Raw genomic sequence first — 14,583 nt, 5'->3', positions numbered from 1 at the left:
GGAAAGAAAACTTGTGCACATGACTCGAAATCAGTCATTTCTCTAGAAATCTGCTGGATTGATATGATTTTTCAAGTAATTAGAGAGGAAATATCTGATTGGTAATGGAGTGAATCATTATAAAACGATGGATCAGAAAATGGTATTTTACGCCATTTATTTATTACATACAAGCAATTTACTTGAGAGGAATAAACCTGGAGGAGTGAGTAGCACCAATACCAGGCCTACCATGCTTAACAGGCTTGTAGGTGACAGAGAACTCCCCAAGGTAGTGTCCGATCATCTCAGGCTTAATTTCCACCTGGTTGAAAGTCTTTCCGTTATAAACGCCAACAATGGATCCAACCATTTCTGGGACAATGATCATGTTGCGAAGGTGTGTCTTGACAATTTCTGGCTTCTCATTTGGAGGAGCCTCCTTCTTCGCTTTACGAAGTTTCTTCACAAGAGCCATCGGCTTGCGCTTGAGACCATGTGAAAAACGCCTGCGAGCACGAGCGTGTAGCAGCTCCATCAGCTGTTCACTGTAATCAGATAGATTCAAAAGATTAATTATTATAATTAACTCCCAATTACGAGTGTTCATCATATCGATATCAGTAACTTTGACGTTAGGTGAATCGATGAAAAAAGTAAGGTTAGGTCGGCTATTGACATTCGTAAACGCGAGCGTAGATTTGAATCTTGACTCACTTGGGCATGTCGAGGAGTTGGTCCAGGTCGACGCCTCGGAAGGTAAACTTCCTGAAGGCCCTCTTCTTCTTCTGAGTTTCATCAACCTGCAACAAAATTAACGATTAACGGTCAGCCTGTGTCGGTGAAAGGAACGCATTAGAGCGGAGGTTTATAACGACTAAACAAACGTAAATATCATCAAAAACATCTAGGGTGAATCGAGAAAAACCAGAGAATTAACAGTAGTATCATTTTTTTTAAGGATCGTAAAGATATTTTTGGATTATTCAACAAAATCCGTAATACTTCACCTCTGCCATGTTTGCGCTTCTTGTCGGGGAACGCGAAAGGTTGCGCACGCTACTTCAATTCCACTTCCGTCCTCACTTCACGCGAATTATTTACTTCCCATTTTTGCCGCTAGAGTCGGTAAGTCAAAAAGTAGCCAGCCATGGGTGATATTCGTGTTAGTTCTGGGGAACAAAGTAGGTGCAGTGCGATTCGGTAGCGTTGGGTTTTCTATCGGCGTCTGAGCAGCGGGATGAAAAGGGATACGACATTGATATCGGTACGTCAGTTGACTATACCGGTATTGGAGCATGCATACTTACTGGCTGTTCTTCGAATTGTCAATAGCTTACCATTTAATTTTTCTGACACGTCAACTTTCATTAGGTTTATTCCTTCAGTAGAATAAGTAGTGACAGAATCGCCAGCTGCTTGTAATATTTCGTTTTTTTTTCATTGGACTGATTTATGATTACACGGCTGACCATTGTCCATTTAAACGCATTTCAACGTAGGTGGACACCTGAGATTACCTGAAATTTACGATAATGCCGGAGGTGCCGTCGCCTTTCGTGTATTGGGCCCAGACTGAGAGCCAAGTTACACTTAAGGTCGATTTAACTGATGTCAAGGTTTGCATTCTCAATATTTTAAACTCGATCAATTAGTAGAGATTTAATGATCACTGTTTAATTAGCTGATATCGCTTTCAGAACCCTGGCGTTGACTTGCACGAAAAGAAATTAAAATTCGTAGCCAATGGGCAAGGTGCTAGAGGCCCTGACAGCTATGCTTTCACCTTGGATTTTCATTCGGGAATTGATCCTGAGGCATAGTATATGATTTATACAACGATGATATGCAGTAGGACTCATTGATAGGCAGTTCATATCATGCTATGCGTTAGCTATATGATATCAAGCTTATTATGTAATTTATTCTACTTATGTGACTGATATACACTCGCACTGTTACTAAACTTTGAAATGAAACTTTTATTTTACATATATTTTACTACATTGATGCTAGACTATGATCCAGCTTCAACTGTGTATCATCATTCGCTCTAGTATGAAATCACGACATTTTTATTAATACAATATTTGAAATGGATCAACAGGAAAGCAATTTTAAAGTAATTGATCGACAAGTTGACTTTATTCTGCGTAAAAAATCAAGTGGCTGGTGGCCTCGGCTAACTAGTCAACCTCAAAAACCAGCTTGGCTGAAAATTGATTTCGATAAGTGGAAGAGTCAGGATGCCGATGGCGACGAAGATGAAGGAACAGGGATCGATGGAGAGGGAAAACGAGATATTACTAAGGATTACCCAAACATGTATGATAAACTTTACAAAGAAGAATGTGGATATAGGCAAGGTATTGGAGCCGTTCATTCTCTGATATGTAAAATCAACATCATTAATTCCTCCATATGGCGCTAATGACTAATACTTGAAATAACAGCCATCGGATGCTAATTCAATGTCTTAGACGAATCTATATTTGTTAATACTTAGCCTAACGAAACCTTATCTCTTACAGAAGACTTGAAGAAAGTTTACCTAGTTTTTTACAATTTATGTCAATTTGTTGGATTCGCTTACATATTAATGATAATGGCAGTAAGATACTCACGGGATGGGCCAGGTAAATACACCTCAATAGTCGTGTTATGTCTTCAAAATGTTTGATTAACTTAACAGAATAATTAGAATATTTTTGTGTAGAGTACCTGATAAATATAACAATATATCATGGTTTACATGTAATTGCAGACTCTATGCCAACTACGTATGAATCGGTAGGGACAGCGATGAAATTTGTACAATTACTACAATTTCTGGAAGTAATGCACCCTCTATTTGGATACACAAAGGGAGGATTTATGACGCCATTACTACAAGTTGGAGCTAGAGCAATTATATTGTTCTGCATGATAGAATCAGAACCTCGAATGCAAACAAAACCAGTTGTATTTTACTTATTTGTAGTATGGAGCTCCGTTGAAATAGTTAGATATCCGTACTATTTGACACAACTGTTTAAAACAGAGTTCAGTTTTCTGACGTGGCTACGATACACAATATGGATGCCGCTCTATCCCCTTGGTTTCCTCTGCGAAGGTATAATAATACTGAGGAACATTCCATATTTTGAAGAGACTAACCGGTTCACAGTTGCCATGCCCAACCAATGGAATTTTGCATTTCATTTTCCTTCGGCAATGAGAATATATCTATTGTTACTCTGCTTGCCAGGAATGTACATAATGATGTCGCATATGAATCGTGTCAGATATCAAAAATTGTCAAAGACTAACATAAAAAGAAAGTACAATTAGTTATTGCTTAATTGGGCATATAAATACATAAATACAATTGGATTGAGCATGGACTAAGTAGCATTGTGTTATGTCTTTTTACAAATAATTCTTAGAGTAAGCTTAAAGATGGTGTTTTGTGCAACACGCTAACAATGAAGTACCTACGGGAGTATTGTTGGAGAAATTTGAACAAATAAAATAGATTTCTTCCTTCTTATTCCCCATTACGAGACGGCACTTTTACCATGTAATAATTATATTCATATTGGTATAACCAATATAAATACTCATCAAATGTCAATGATGTACATAATGAATGAAAGTATCAAGTGTTGAAATTTGTACAGCGCATACGCTGTAAATTTGTATTTTATTAATGTCATTAAAATTCTAGTTTTATTATTGATGTGATTATCAGCATGAAATTGCGTAGCCTCAATAAACATTTAATCACCTACACTCTGAAGTTACAAACTATCTGATAATCCTTATATACCATGAAAGTATATCAGAATGAATTGCCCTATTTGGACAATGTACACTGACCAGACTGACTCGAGTTGAGAAATCTTCAACAGTAATCTATACACTTTCATTTCAAAGAGCTCCAACCTATATTCAAATCTGAATTAATTCAAACTATGAATGTGAAAAAATTATTATTTCAATGAGCTTAACTAAGGTAAATAAAATGCAATAACAGTTCAATTGAACCAGTTATTATCACGTATGTTGAATGTTTCCTGGTTCATAATCTCGTAGTTATATTTGCTTTCGCAGTTTGAAATCAGACTTGGGCAAGTTATTGTCAATACTGACAACGAGCGGGAATTATCATTCTCATCAAGATTGTTAAAACCTTTATCAAATTCGTGAGCATTACAACTAACAAATTCTGTGGACGAAGGTGGAGTGAATGGAATAGACAGGTTTGAGTGTCGTTCAAATTCCATAGCATTTGGATCACGGATTAATGGTTCGATTACCATGGATGGTTCAAGGTATTCTTCAATAGTTGAAAGACATGGGCTGCTTAAAAAATTCTGGTTATATTTTTTACTATAACTATAATCGCCCTGCGTTGTAGAATGTCTGGAATTGTGATCGACAGCCTCAACAGCATAATTATGTTGCAACTTCAACGTTTCCATAAAGGAAGTAGGAAAACCATCATCTGCAGTCCTCTTCCGAAGAAAATTTTCTTTTACCTTCCTGGGCACATTTGACAATAAGTCACAATCCGTAAAACTTGAATAAGATTCTTTCATATTCATGTCTTCTTGAGCCAGATTTAAAGTTGACCTATGCTGAGGAACAGATTGATCTTGTTGCTCCGTTTTAGCTGTCACAGATCGAACTGGAATAGCTGACACGGCTTGTAAAGTAGTCTTGTGCTGTTGAGGCAGCAATCGTTTTTTTAGCAGTGCCATTGCTGGTGGAATAGGAGGAATCATGTTGACATTGTTCTTAGATCGCTTGCTTTTGCCAGAGGTTTTTGCGTTTTCTTTATTCCATAAACTCAGTCGCTTTCGTGATTTATTAACTTCACCGGATGGTCTGAAAGAGAAGCACTTTCAGCTATACATACCGCTGTGAATGTATGCATAAACTTTTTATAAGCTTGTAGTATCAAGTACATTACTCGAGATAAGCACTAGACTAACATGAATTGTTCCTTGGTCATTTTATTTAGCAAATTCGCGAAGAACTCCTCATTATCATCTAGTCCATCGTTTGCTGCAGTTGAGTCTACGTATTGCGACATGATTTGATAAGTTGATGTGCGACGTCTCGTCACAGTCTCAGACACAGCTATACGTTTGTGTGAAGGATTATCTGTTGATCGTCTCTCTATACCACTGATCCTTACACGATCTCGAGCCAGCTCCCATATCTCTGGCATAGACAGATCCCTTAATGAAATAATGCCTTTGTTCCCGTTGCTATTATTATTCCCAGTTGGCAAGCGACGGGCGCTGCCGAAAACAACTGGTGATGCAAAATTGGGTTCTAGACTATTTTCTTTAATTCCACTCATATCGACACAGAAAATTAATGGAGCTTCGTCAGTTGGCTCTAATTGAAGATAGATAACTGGATGTCGACGCGCGTTGGATTATATCGAATAGGGATAAGTTTCTGTATTGAGATCGACGTTTTACACTTATCTGTGTCGCGTCGTCAAGTTCGAATACGCAGAGTAAAATCGTTTGAATCTAGTCAAGAGCGCGGGTTCTCAATCCACATTTGCGATAACAGCTGTCTCTCTCGCTTTGCGCCGTGATTGGCTGAGCACTTTCCCTCAGCTAATCACCGCTGCTACTACTTTCAGCACAATTCACAGCACAGAACATGGTCAAGATTCGATACATAACCTCGTAATTTCTCGATAGTTCGGTCCGCGCTTCTAGCATTCAGAGATTAGGAAGGAGATACACAGAGACCCAGACACTTTGGACAACACACCGGAGAGTACATAATCGTAACAGTAGTCGATCAAAATGCGAATATGCGTAACGGGGCTACGACTTAAATTGTTACCAGTATATCGGTACCGAGTTACATGGAATCGAACCTTTTCTAACGTCCAAAGCTCGGCGAATTGTTCGGGGAAATTTGCCGGTACAGCTACGCGGCAATGGGGAAGAAAAATTCTCACTGGAGAAACGATTGGCCCTATCAAGGCGTGGGAAAAGGGCTCACGAGGGCACAGACAGACCACCGCCTTTATTGCCATTCGGGGGTTCTCGTCTAAGAAGTCCGGGGACAAAGATCCACCTTCCAAGTAAGCTCTGGTTTTCTTATTCCTTAATCGTTACAATTAATGTTATCGTAACATTACCCTCGACTCCATTATTTCAAATGTTGCATCATCGACTTGTTGATTCACAAGCACTTATTGCTGTCCATTGCTATTGTTTCATATTCTCAGTGGAAGCGAGCCTGAACTCCCTGACGATTATGCTGCTGCTCTGCCTGCAACTGTGGTTGTTCCTGAAGTCTGGCCGCATCTACCGGTTATAGCTATAAACAGGAATCCAGTATTTCCTCGGTTTATCAAACTTATCGAACTGAGCAATCCAATTTTGATAGATGTTATACGTCGTAAAGTTAAACTGAACCAGCCGTATGTTGGAATATTTTTGAAGAAGAGCGAAGAGTGAGTAGTCTTTCCTTTTTATCGGTCCTTCTGAGAGCGTTAGACACTGTCCAGCACACGAACATTTTAATATCATCATTTATATCATAGGAATGATGCTGAAGTTGTGCAAAATTTGGATCAAGTGTATTCTATTGGAACTTTTGCTCAGATACACGAAGTACAGGACTTGGGTGATCGGTTGAGACTTGTTGTAATGGCCCATAGAAGAGTGAAAATTACTGGTCAAATACTAGAAGACTTTTCTGCAAAATCACCTCAAGGTACGGTGTCTGTAAAAGAATTAACAGCGAATTTAGACACCTGGGTTATGCGCTGTTAGTTTTAGAATAACTGGTATGGGTATGGAGCCTATTTGCCTATCTGCTGAGCTTCTTACTAATAAGTTTATTGCAACTATATTGTATATTTTAACAATTGCGCTACCTGCTTTACACAGAGATGAAACTGACGTTTCCACTACTAAATACCACAATTAACGTCCCTATAGAAGACACGGTGGCTGGTGGTGGTAAAAAGCATCGTAGAGCTATGCTGAGGAAAAGGGCTGAACCTAAGGCTGCTGAATCAGTTGATAAAGTTGAAGAAGCTACCGAGCTCGTACCACCAGAACATGAGAAGAAAGAAGATTCTACAGAAAGAAAAGTGGAAACAAGTGAGGCCACTTCGGAAACTCAACCATTGCTCATGGTCGAAGTCGTCAATATTTCACATGAGAAATTTAGACAAACAGAAGAAATAAAGGTAGCTAACCTGTCAGTACTTTTTCTGTCTTTCTATTGTCTGAATAAAACATGAAATAATTTTATACTTGTAATATGCAGGCACTAACCCAGGAGGTGATCAAAACGATTCGAGACATAATTAGTATGAATCCACTGTACAGAGAATCACTTCAACAAATGCTGCATCAAGGTCAAAGAGTCGTTGACAATCCTGTCTATCTTAGTGACTTGGGTGCTGCACTTACAGGAGCTGATGCTCACGAGTTGCAACAAGTACTGGAAGAAATGGATGTAGGTGGAAGAATATTTATTTTGGATTAAAAATTTTAATTACTTTTATCATTATTATTCATACTGGAGTTGCTATAACCTCAGGTAAAATTACGGGTTTCGGAATAGGTAAAATTTTTATATAAATTTATCGACTATGACATTTTTTTATACCTGTAGATTCCAAAAAGGTTAATGTTATCATTAGCGCTCCTTAAGAAAGAATGTGAGCTTAGTAAACTGCAGCAAAAAATTGGAAGAGAAGTAGAAGAAAAAGTAAAACAACAGCATAGAAAGTATATACTTCACGAACAGTTGAAAGTTATAAAAAAAGAACTGGGATTGGAAAAGGATGACAAGGATGCAATTGAAGAGAAATACAGAGAACGTATTAGGCAAAAAGTTGTACCCAAGCCAGTCATGGATGTCTTGGATGAGGAATTGAACAAATTAAGTTTTCTCGAGAGTCACAGCAGCGAATTCAAGTACGTTGAGGTTCATAATTGAATACATGAATAAAATTTGTAGGTATTTGCATAACACGTAATTAACGAAAACGACTTTTTAGTGTGACAAGAAATTACTTGGATTGGCTCACATCTATGCCTTGGGGAATGACAAGTCCAGAGAATCTGAATCTTAACCAAGCTAGTGAAGTTTTAGAAAAAGATCACTATGGCATGGAGGATATAAAAAAGAGAATTCTTGGTAAGACTGTCATAATAAATGAATGTAATGCTAGTTGAAAAATCGTTTTGTTCTCTTCAATTTTTCTAATATTGATTTGCAGAATTTATTGCTGTTAGTCAGCTGAAAGGTTCGACCCAAGGAAAAATATTATGCTTTCACGGTCCGCCAGGTGTTGGTAAGACGTCGATAGCAAGATCTATTGCCCGTGCTCTCAACAGAGAGTATTTCAGATTTAGTGTCGGTGGCATGACTGATGTTGCCGAAATCAAGGGTCACCGGCGAACTTATGTAGGTGCAATGCCTGGAAAGATAATTCAGTGTTTGAAAAAAACAAAAACTGAAAATCCATTGGTTCTGATAGACGAGGTTGATAAAATCGGAAAGTGGGTATTTTTTCCATCGCTAACAATAATAGTTTGACTATGGGTGATGCGTTAATTATCAACCAATTAATTTTTCACAGGGGACATCAAGGCGATCCAGCTTCAGCTCTGTTAGAGATGTTGGATCCTGAGCAGAACGCAAATTTCTTAGATCATTATCTCGACGTACCAGTAGATCTATCAAGAGTCTTATTTATTTGCACGGCAAACATTGTTGATACTATCCCAGAGCCTTTGAGAGACCGAATGGAGATGATTGAGATGTCAGGATATGTAGCTGAAGAGAAGGTAGCTATTGCCAAACAATATTTGATACCACAGGCCATGCAGGACTCAGGACTGTCCGAAAATCACTTGAAAATCCATGACGATGCGTTAAGTCTATTGATAAAATCCTATTGTCGAGAATCAGGAGTGAGAAATTTGCAGAAACACATTGAGAAAGTTTCGCGCAAAGTTGCGTATAAGGTTGTTAAAAATGAAACAGACAAGATCGACCTAACCAGCAATAATTTACAAGACTTCGTTGGAAAACCTGTCTTTGCTCATGACAGAATGTACACAATCACACCACCGGGTGTTGTTATGGGATTGGCATGGACAGCCATGGGCGGATCTACTCTATTCATAGAGATAACGATGAGAAAGCCCATTGGCATTAAAAAATTGGAAGGCACATTTGAAATAACTGGTCATCTGGGTGACGTGATGAAAGAGTCGACACGTATTGCAATGACTGTGGCTAGAAATTTTCTACAAAAAGAAGATCCCAACAACACATTCCTTTACGATGCTCATCTTCATCTGCATGTCCCTGAAGGTGCAACACCAAAGGATGGACCAAGCGCTGGAGCTACCATCGCAACAGCCCTAATTTCGCTTGCAAAGAATAAACCAATTAGGCAAAATGTTGCTATGACTGGGGAGCTTAGTCTTATGGGAAAAGTGCTTCCTGTCGGTGGCATCAAGGAGAAAACAATTGCAGTAAGTAGTTGTATCTATGTGAAATATTGATTTGATCCAGACATCGAATCACACGTAACTCAACCAAATTTTCATTTTCAGGCTAAACGAGTTGGCGTGAATTGTGTATTATTACCGGAGGAGAACAGAAAGGACTATGATGATCTTCCTAAATACATTACAGATGGTTTAGAAGTACATTTCATATCAAATTTTGATGACGTTTACAGAATCTGCTTCCTCGAAGGATCCAGTGATCCGATTGGTGCTAGTACTGAACTTAACGCCGATATTCCATCACAATCTCAATCCCCACCAACTGCACAAGCTGCTTCTTGAGTGATTGGCTTTGCAAGTTTGAAATTGTTTGGAAAATGTGACGATGCTATACGTACAAATGGTTCAATGGATTACCAACTTTGCTGTGCAAATTACGTGAAAATTTCTCGAATTCCCTAGGACTAAATTTGTTTTAGTGGATGGTATGTTGATGAGAAATCAAATCGCAGTTTATTAGCTCAGTAACCAATCCGGAAGTAGAACAGAGATTCGGAAAAGACTGTAAATATGTAAAGAAATCTAAGGCGCATAGATATCTGTTAGTAATAAGATTTATTACTTGCATTCATGGCTGTAATTTCATCGCATCTTTTTGTTTAGATATTGAGTGGCATATAAGCCATTCAGTTGCAGTGAATCACAAAGAATGAATACTTGAAAATAGAATCTACTGCTATTGTGGATTGTAACCCAATTATATATTCTAGTTGACAAATTGAAGTGTAAAATTTGTTTACATACAACTGTTTTGTAAAAGTCACTAGCTACTTTAAATATTTGATAGTGTACAAAAACAAATGCATTTATAATGTTGTACCTGCCCATTGTACTGTTATTGGGTGTATTATAGGCCTGATATTATAAAAAGGTCGTCGCAACAAATTTTGCAAGAATTGAAAATGTTTAAATCAAACCAGAGTTAAAATTACAATGATATACCAATCGACCAAACCTAAAAGTAAAGGTGGTATCTGGTAACCTTAAAATATTGTAAATGAAAAACAGACTGATTCTATAGGGAAAGAAATCTATTCAACTTTATTTTCATCGCATCTGTATGTGAAATACAAGCTTGACATTCGAAACAAGTCTGATTGCATTTTTTCTTAAAATTGTCACTGATCACTTTGATGTACTGTATAATTGTCATTTGTGATTTGCAGTATAAGCTAGTTCACCACACATAGGATAAGATTTGTATGTGCATGATCAACATGGAATTTCCATTTTACTGAGCCGTATTATGAAGTCGCAAAGTCTCATCTGTACTTGAATTTCTGTGGGGTTATTGGTGACGTAGAATCCAGGAACGCCAGCTTTTTCTAATATGCCTTGTTGGTCAGATACTTTTTGATCTAATTGCAAAACCAGTTTCATATCAGTTTGCCGCAATTCCTCTTTGTGTTTCTTTTGTAAAATCATTTTTGCTGTGATGCATTTTTCTTCGTCATGTAAATTAGATAAAGCCTCTTGAACTTCAATTTTTTGTTGATTTAACAGCTGGAGTCGCTGCTGAAACAAGTGTTTTTCTGTAACGTGTTGAATTTCCATCAGCCCTTTGACTATTTCGAATATAGTATCGTTTAACAAAGAATTTGCCAGTCCAGACAGAAGTTCATACGGTAGACGCATTTGGTATTTGGGAGGCAATTCGCTGGCCATATGTTGTAATTGCTCAACGAGAAAGTAGAGCTTTCTCTGAAGATCCTGCGGCGTAGGATTTACAACATCCATAGTTAATTTCGAGCGATCATCGCATCTCTCAAATTCCGTATTTTTTTCTTGCGCTATTTATTATAGAGAATGTGATTGACGTTCTTCGATTTAGATTAATTGTTAAACGTACCGTTGACTAAAGAATGTTCAGCCAACGAGGGTACACATCAGAATAATTCTCGAAATGATTTCATTACCTTCGAGAAATTTAAAAAATCCTCTGTAATCTGCACGGCCTTCTTGATTTCCCTACTATCATATTATAGTTAATGGCTGCGATAAATATATTGTTCACCAGACTCTGAAACTCGACGATATTTCAATACTGACAACTAACATGGCACTTAACAGAGACTATGTGTTTAAACTTAAGAGACTTGTTTTCTTGCGTGGTGTCACCTCCTAGCATCCGTACCAAGTCGCCATTGGTGAAATATTTTCTATGGTGTTGCCATCTTCTACTAGCGGTATGAACCACGGAGGTATGAACTATCATTTACACAACAGCCGTGATCACTGAACCTTGATATAACTGGAACATGGTCTAGTGAGAGAGAAACCTGTCTAGTAAGATCCTGCTGCCTTAGACGCGAGCCGAGAGATAGCGTCATGTTGTAGTTGTGTCTCTTTTCGTACAGTCCATTCCAAAAAGCTAGATCGAGTAAACAGAAATTCGCTGCACATAAATACTGATAACCCTGGGTTATTTGCGTAACAGTTTGCCGCGTCTGGCCGGGTTTGGGAGTATTAGCAGCTTCACGTATCAACCAATTAGCAACTGACCACGCCGGTGAAAGAAGTGCTAACACCATCGCGTGCAAAATGTTAGTAACATACCGTCGTCATAGTGAAATTGAAAATTTGACAAAATCCCGTTCAAGAAATATTCGTAGTGGTCGGAGAATTCATACTTCTTCTGACGTCGCATATTACGGCAAAGCTCTAAACATTTGATCGCGTAGCTTACGTGTTGTTTTCACCCGGCCGTTGAGACCATAGGGATACATAAAGCGCAAGCAACGGCCTGAGCGTCCCGTGAACGGATTCGAATCGGTTCTCTAAAGGATAGAAGATAATAATTCTTCCGCCCTCTCTGTCGGTCTGCTCATGGAGTGGGGGGCCACGAGGGGGGAGAAACAGCTAGGCGGGCGTGTGCAGCTACCCCCACTCCATGGGAAGAGCAACAGAGAGGGTGGGAGAATTATTATCTTCCGTCCTTCCCAGAACTCATTTGATTCTCTTCTGAACGCCGTGCGGAATCAGTCGTTTCCGAGCGATCAGAGTGAAACGACGTGTCCTCGGCATTAGTTCAACATTCAGAACGCGTTATCCGATCGGTGTACTTGCACCATACTCATCTGTGAATAATATACGAAGAATAGAGTCTAGGCTGAAGAAAACCCGAGTTACCCAAATGAAAACATCCTACGAACGTGAAAGTGAATTTCGTGCCTCGAGTTTCCATTGTTGTGTGTAACTTCAGATTTTAGTGATGTCTATTTTTGTTTCTGTGCGTCGTGTATTAATTTTACTATTTTTTTGGCTGATTTTCGGTAAATGCGCAGTTGTATAGTTAGAAAGTTTATTCAGTCGGTTCAGACAGGCAGTTACAGCACAAAAACTGACTGGAGGATCGAGTGTTATTGTGGTGCGGATTTTTGGACTACATAAGAGTGACGATCTAAATTACGTGAAACGTGCTTCGCTTCTCCAATAAACCTCAGATGTTGCAAGAACTACTACATGTAAAAGTGTCGAGCAGCCCAGAGTCGAGGTAACAATACTTATTTTAATTATTGTTTGATAATTCAAGGTGGTACATGCAAAGCCGAACTTTTGTTCTTGCACAGCACGCAATGAATACGAAACTGGACAACAGTAATAATTAATTTGCAGACTGAAAAGCCATTTTATTAAATTAATCGAAATGTTCTGTTTTGTTTTTTACAGATCTAAGCAGAGACTTCCGAGTAATTTAACAATTTCTCGGCAACGTTGGTGAGTTTGCACGTGTTAGGTTATGGGTATTTCCCTGGGATTCCTCTGTCACGTGGCGTGGCGGTAACAATTGTTGCACAAATCTTCGATTTCTTAGCTGCATGGATAGGCTCATTCACGATCACAACTTGCTTGACCTTCAGTCGAATAATTTTTTTTTTCGCAATTCAATTTATCGTAGCTTACTTAAAGTTATAAATTTTGCACGTTGCTAAAAGTGGAATGAGTATCGCGACAGGCAACCATCACTTACTCGGCACTCGCGAGATCGAATTGCGTTTCACACTGCTGTAGTAATCTACGTTTGACTTTACCGATGATGTCGTTTAAGTGGTGGGTTCACCTGAGGTTTGAACGTATTCAATTATTCACATTATTGTTAAATCGATAAAATTCCAAAGGCTGGCATAACGTAACGTAATGAAATTGCATCTTATATTATGTATCATTTTCAATCTTTAAACAGCCAACAAGTATTGATCAACTGCAGGCTTAGCTCGCTTAGAAAAATGGTAATTGGCATATAGGACGTTTTTAATCAATTTTACAAAAGGTTAATGTACCGATAGTCTGCCAAGATTTACTACAATATTAGGGTTGGCGGAATGCAACTGCGATACTATATTCTGAGTAGGCAGACTATGATACAAAAACATTTTGCTCCCAACAGGTAACCAACGAAAATGTAAGTCGGTGACCACGGCGCAAATGATGAAGAATGAAGTGTGTTGGAAAAAATGGAGAATCGTTTAGATCGAATATAGGTAACCGGGTAGGTAAGTGGACGTTTTGGGATACGTCGCGGGGCTTATGCATGCGTGTGTGAGTCTCTTTTCCGTTGGGTGGTTGCGTTGGGAAACAGGCAAGGGTAGGAAGGTCGCGATGTACCGTGATGTGACTAACTTTTATAATCCACAGCGTCAAACGATCACAGAAATTGTTTACCCAAATGACTCCGTATTCGAGTCTCTCGATCATTTGTGAGCATTTGAATATTAAAGAGATTGAATTTCCTATTTCTTGTCGCTTTGCAACCATTTTTCAATCGTCACTCGATTCAATTTAATTCAATTATTTAGTCATTAGCGACCATTATTGCATGAGGTTGATCTCTGTGATCGTCTGAATGAGCAAAACGCATCTCTGGACCATCTATCGCGTTCCGTGGTACGCTAGATGGAGAGAAATGCTGAGCTCGAAGGCTTCGCGTCGAAGAGGACCGCCGACCGTCACGCCACACAATAATGCATGCCCTCCAACCTCCCTCCCGATTTCGATTCGATTTATGATCTGAGAAGAACAATCCGCATAGCAATGTACCTAATTC

At 38.8% G+C, this 14,583-nt stretch overlaps 5 protein-coding genes across 10 annotated transcripts; 2 read left to right on the top strand and 3 right to left on the bottom strand.

Annotated features, from left to right (window-relative positions):
• Positions 1–140: 140 nt before the first annotated feature.
• LOC124306282 (40S ribosomal protein S15) lies at positions 141–1,142 on the bottom strand. The gene is made up of 3 exons (XM_046766804.1): positions 990–1,142; positions 697–782; positions 141–527 (listed from the first exon to the last, which is right to left on the bottom strand). Exons 1-3 carry the CDS (start codon positions 996–998, stop codon positions 179–181), a joined length of 444 nt encoding a protein of 147 aa, XP_046622760.1. The 5' UTR covers positions 999–1,142; the 3' UTR covers positions 141–178.
• On the top strand, positions 1,130–3,695 carry LOC124306278 (very-long-chain (3R)-3-hydroxyacyl-CoA dehydratase). 4 transcript variants are annotated; one of them, XM_046766798.1, is made up of 6 exons: positions 1,130–1,246; positions 1,482–1,598; positions 1,680–1,796; positions 2,087–2,345; positions 2,511–2,615; positions 2,744–3,695. In XM_046766798.1, exons 2-6 carry the CDS (start codon positions 1,515–1,517, stop codon positions 3,307–3,309), a joined length of 1,131 nt encoding a protein of 376 aa, XP_046622754.1. In that variant the 5' UTR covers positions 1,130–1,246; positions 1,482–1,514; the 3' UTR covers positions 3,310–3,695. The 4 variants fall into 4 exon arrangements, with proteins under 4 accessions (XP_046622754.1, XP_046622756.1, XP_046622753.1 ...); XM_046766799.1 differs by lacking the exon at positions 1,130–1,246 and adding an exon at positions 1,286–1,400; XM_046766797.1 differs by lacking the exon at positions 1,130–1,246 and having other exon boundaries at positions 1,285–1,598.
• Positions 3,398–5,441, bottom strand: LOC124306277 (uncharacterized). The gene is made up of 2 exons (XM_046766796.1): positions 4,956–5,441; positions 3,398–4,848 (listed from the first exon to the last, which is right to left on the bottom strand). Exons 1-2 carry the CDS (start codon positions 5,327–5,329, stop codon positions 3,996–3,998), a joined length of 1,227 nt encoding a protein of 408 aa, XP_046622752.1. The 5' UTR covers positions 5,330–5,441; the 3' UTR covers positions 3,398–3,995.
• A 177-nt stretch (positions 5,442–5,618) lies between these two features.
• On the top strand, positions 5,619–10,626 carry LOC124306273 (lon protease homolog, mitochondrial). Of its 2 annotated transcripts, none has more exons than XM_046766791.1 (10): positions 5,619–6,076; positions 6,224–6,451; positions 6,542–6,714; positions 6,942–7,195; positions 7,276–7,467; positions 7,627–7,931; positions 8,015–8,154; positions 8,237–8,519; positions 8,600–9,503; positions 9,585–10,626. In XM_046766791.1, the coding sequence occupies exons 1-10, from the start codon at positions 5,793–5,795 to the stop codon at positions 9,819–9,821; spliced, it is 3,000 nt and encodes a 999-aa protein (XP_046622747.1). In that variant the 5' UTR covers positions 5,619–5,792; the 3' UTR covers positions 9,822–10,626. The 2 variants fall into 2 exon arrangements, with proteins under 2 accessions (XP_046622747.1, XP_046622746.1); XM_046766790.1 differs by having other exon boundaries at positions 6,891–7,195.
• LOC124306280 (gonadal protein gdl) lies at positions 10,553–11,881 on the bottom strand. Of its 2 annotated transcripts, none has more exons than XM_046766803.1 (2): positions 11,389–11,881; positions 10,553–11,329 (listed from the first exon to the last, which is right to left on the bottom strand). In XM_046766803.1, exon 2 carries the CDS (start codon positions 11,274–11,276, stop codon positions 10,752–10,754), a length of 525 nt encoding a protein of 174 aa, XP_046622759.1. In that variant the 5' UTR covers positions 11,277–11,329; positions 11,389–11,881; the 3' UTR covers positions 10,553–10,751. The 2 variants fall into 2 exon arrangements, with proteins under 2 accessions (XP_046622759.1, XP_046622758.1); XM_046766802.1 differs by having other exon boundaries at positions 11,456–11,880.
• Between the last annotated feature and the right edge of the window lie 2,702 nt (positions 11,882–14,583).

The sequence above is a fragment of the Neodiprion virginianus genome, chromosome 5, assembly GCF_021901495.1.
Source record: "Neodiprion virginianus isolate iyNeoVirg1 chromosome 5, iyNeoVirg1.1, whole genome shotgun sequence".
NCBI classification, from domain to species: domain Eukaryota; kingdom Metazoa; phylum Arthropoda; class Insecta; order Hymenoptera; family Diprionidae; genus Neodiprion; species Neodiprion virginianus.
Note: the sequence above shows the minus strand (reverse complement) of the source record. Positions and strands in the feature narration are given on the sequence as shown.

Bases quoted from the DNA above. Each gene is read 5' to 3' on its own strand.
- LOC124306280 (XM_046766803.1), bottom strand. From the start codon at position 11,276: ATGGATGTTGTAAATCCTACGCCGCAGGATCTTCAGAGAAAGCTCTAC.
- LOC124306277 (XM_046766796.1), bottom strand. From the start codon at position 5,329: ATGAGTGGAATTAAAGAAAATAGTCTAGAACCCAATTTTGCATCACCA. The intron at 4,849-4,955 runs GTTAGTCTAGTG...CTTCTCTTTCAG, and splicing joins ATGACCAAGGAACAATTCAT to ACCATCCGGTGAAGTTAATA.
- LOC124306273 (XM_046766790.1), top strand. From the start codon at position 5,793: ATGCGAATATGCGTAACGGGGCTACGACTTAAATTGTTACCAGTATAT. The intron at 6,452-6,541 runs GTGAGTAGTCTT...TTTATATCATAG, and splicing joins TTTTTGAAGAAGAGCGAAGA to GAATGATGCTGAAGTTGTGC. The intron at 7,468-7,626 runs GTAGGTGGAAGA...TTATACCTGTAG, and splicing joins AAGTACTGGAAGAAATGGAT to ATTCCAAAAAGGTTAATGTT.
- LOC124306278 (XM_046766798.1), top strand. From the start codon at position 1,515: ATGCCGGAGGTGCCGTCGCCTTTCGTGTATTGGGCCCAGACTGAGAGC. The intron at 1,599-1,679 runs GTTTGCATTCTC...TATCGCTTTCAG, and splicing joins TCGATTTAACTGATGTCAAG to AACCCTGGCGTTGACTTGCA. The intron at 2,346-2,510 runs GTATTGGAGCCG...TATCTCTTACAG, and splicing joins AGAATGTGGATATAGGCAAG to AAGACTTGAAGAAAGTTTAC.
- LOC124306282 (XM_046766804.1), bottom strand. The intron at 528-696 runs GTGAGTCAAGAT...ATCTGATTACAG, and splicing joins CAACTCCTCGACATGCCCAA to TGAACAGCTGATGGAGCTGC.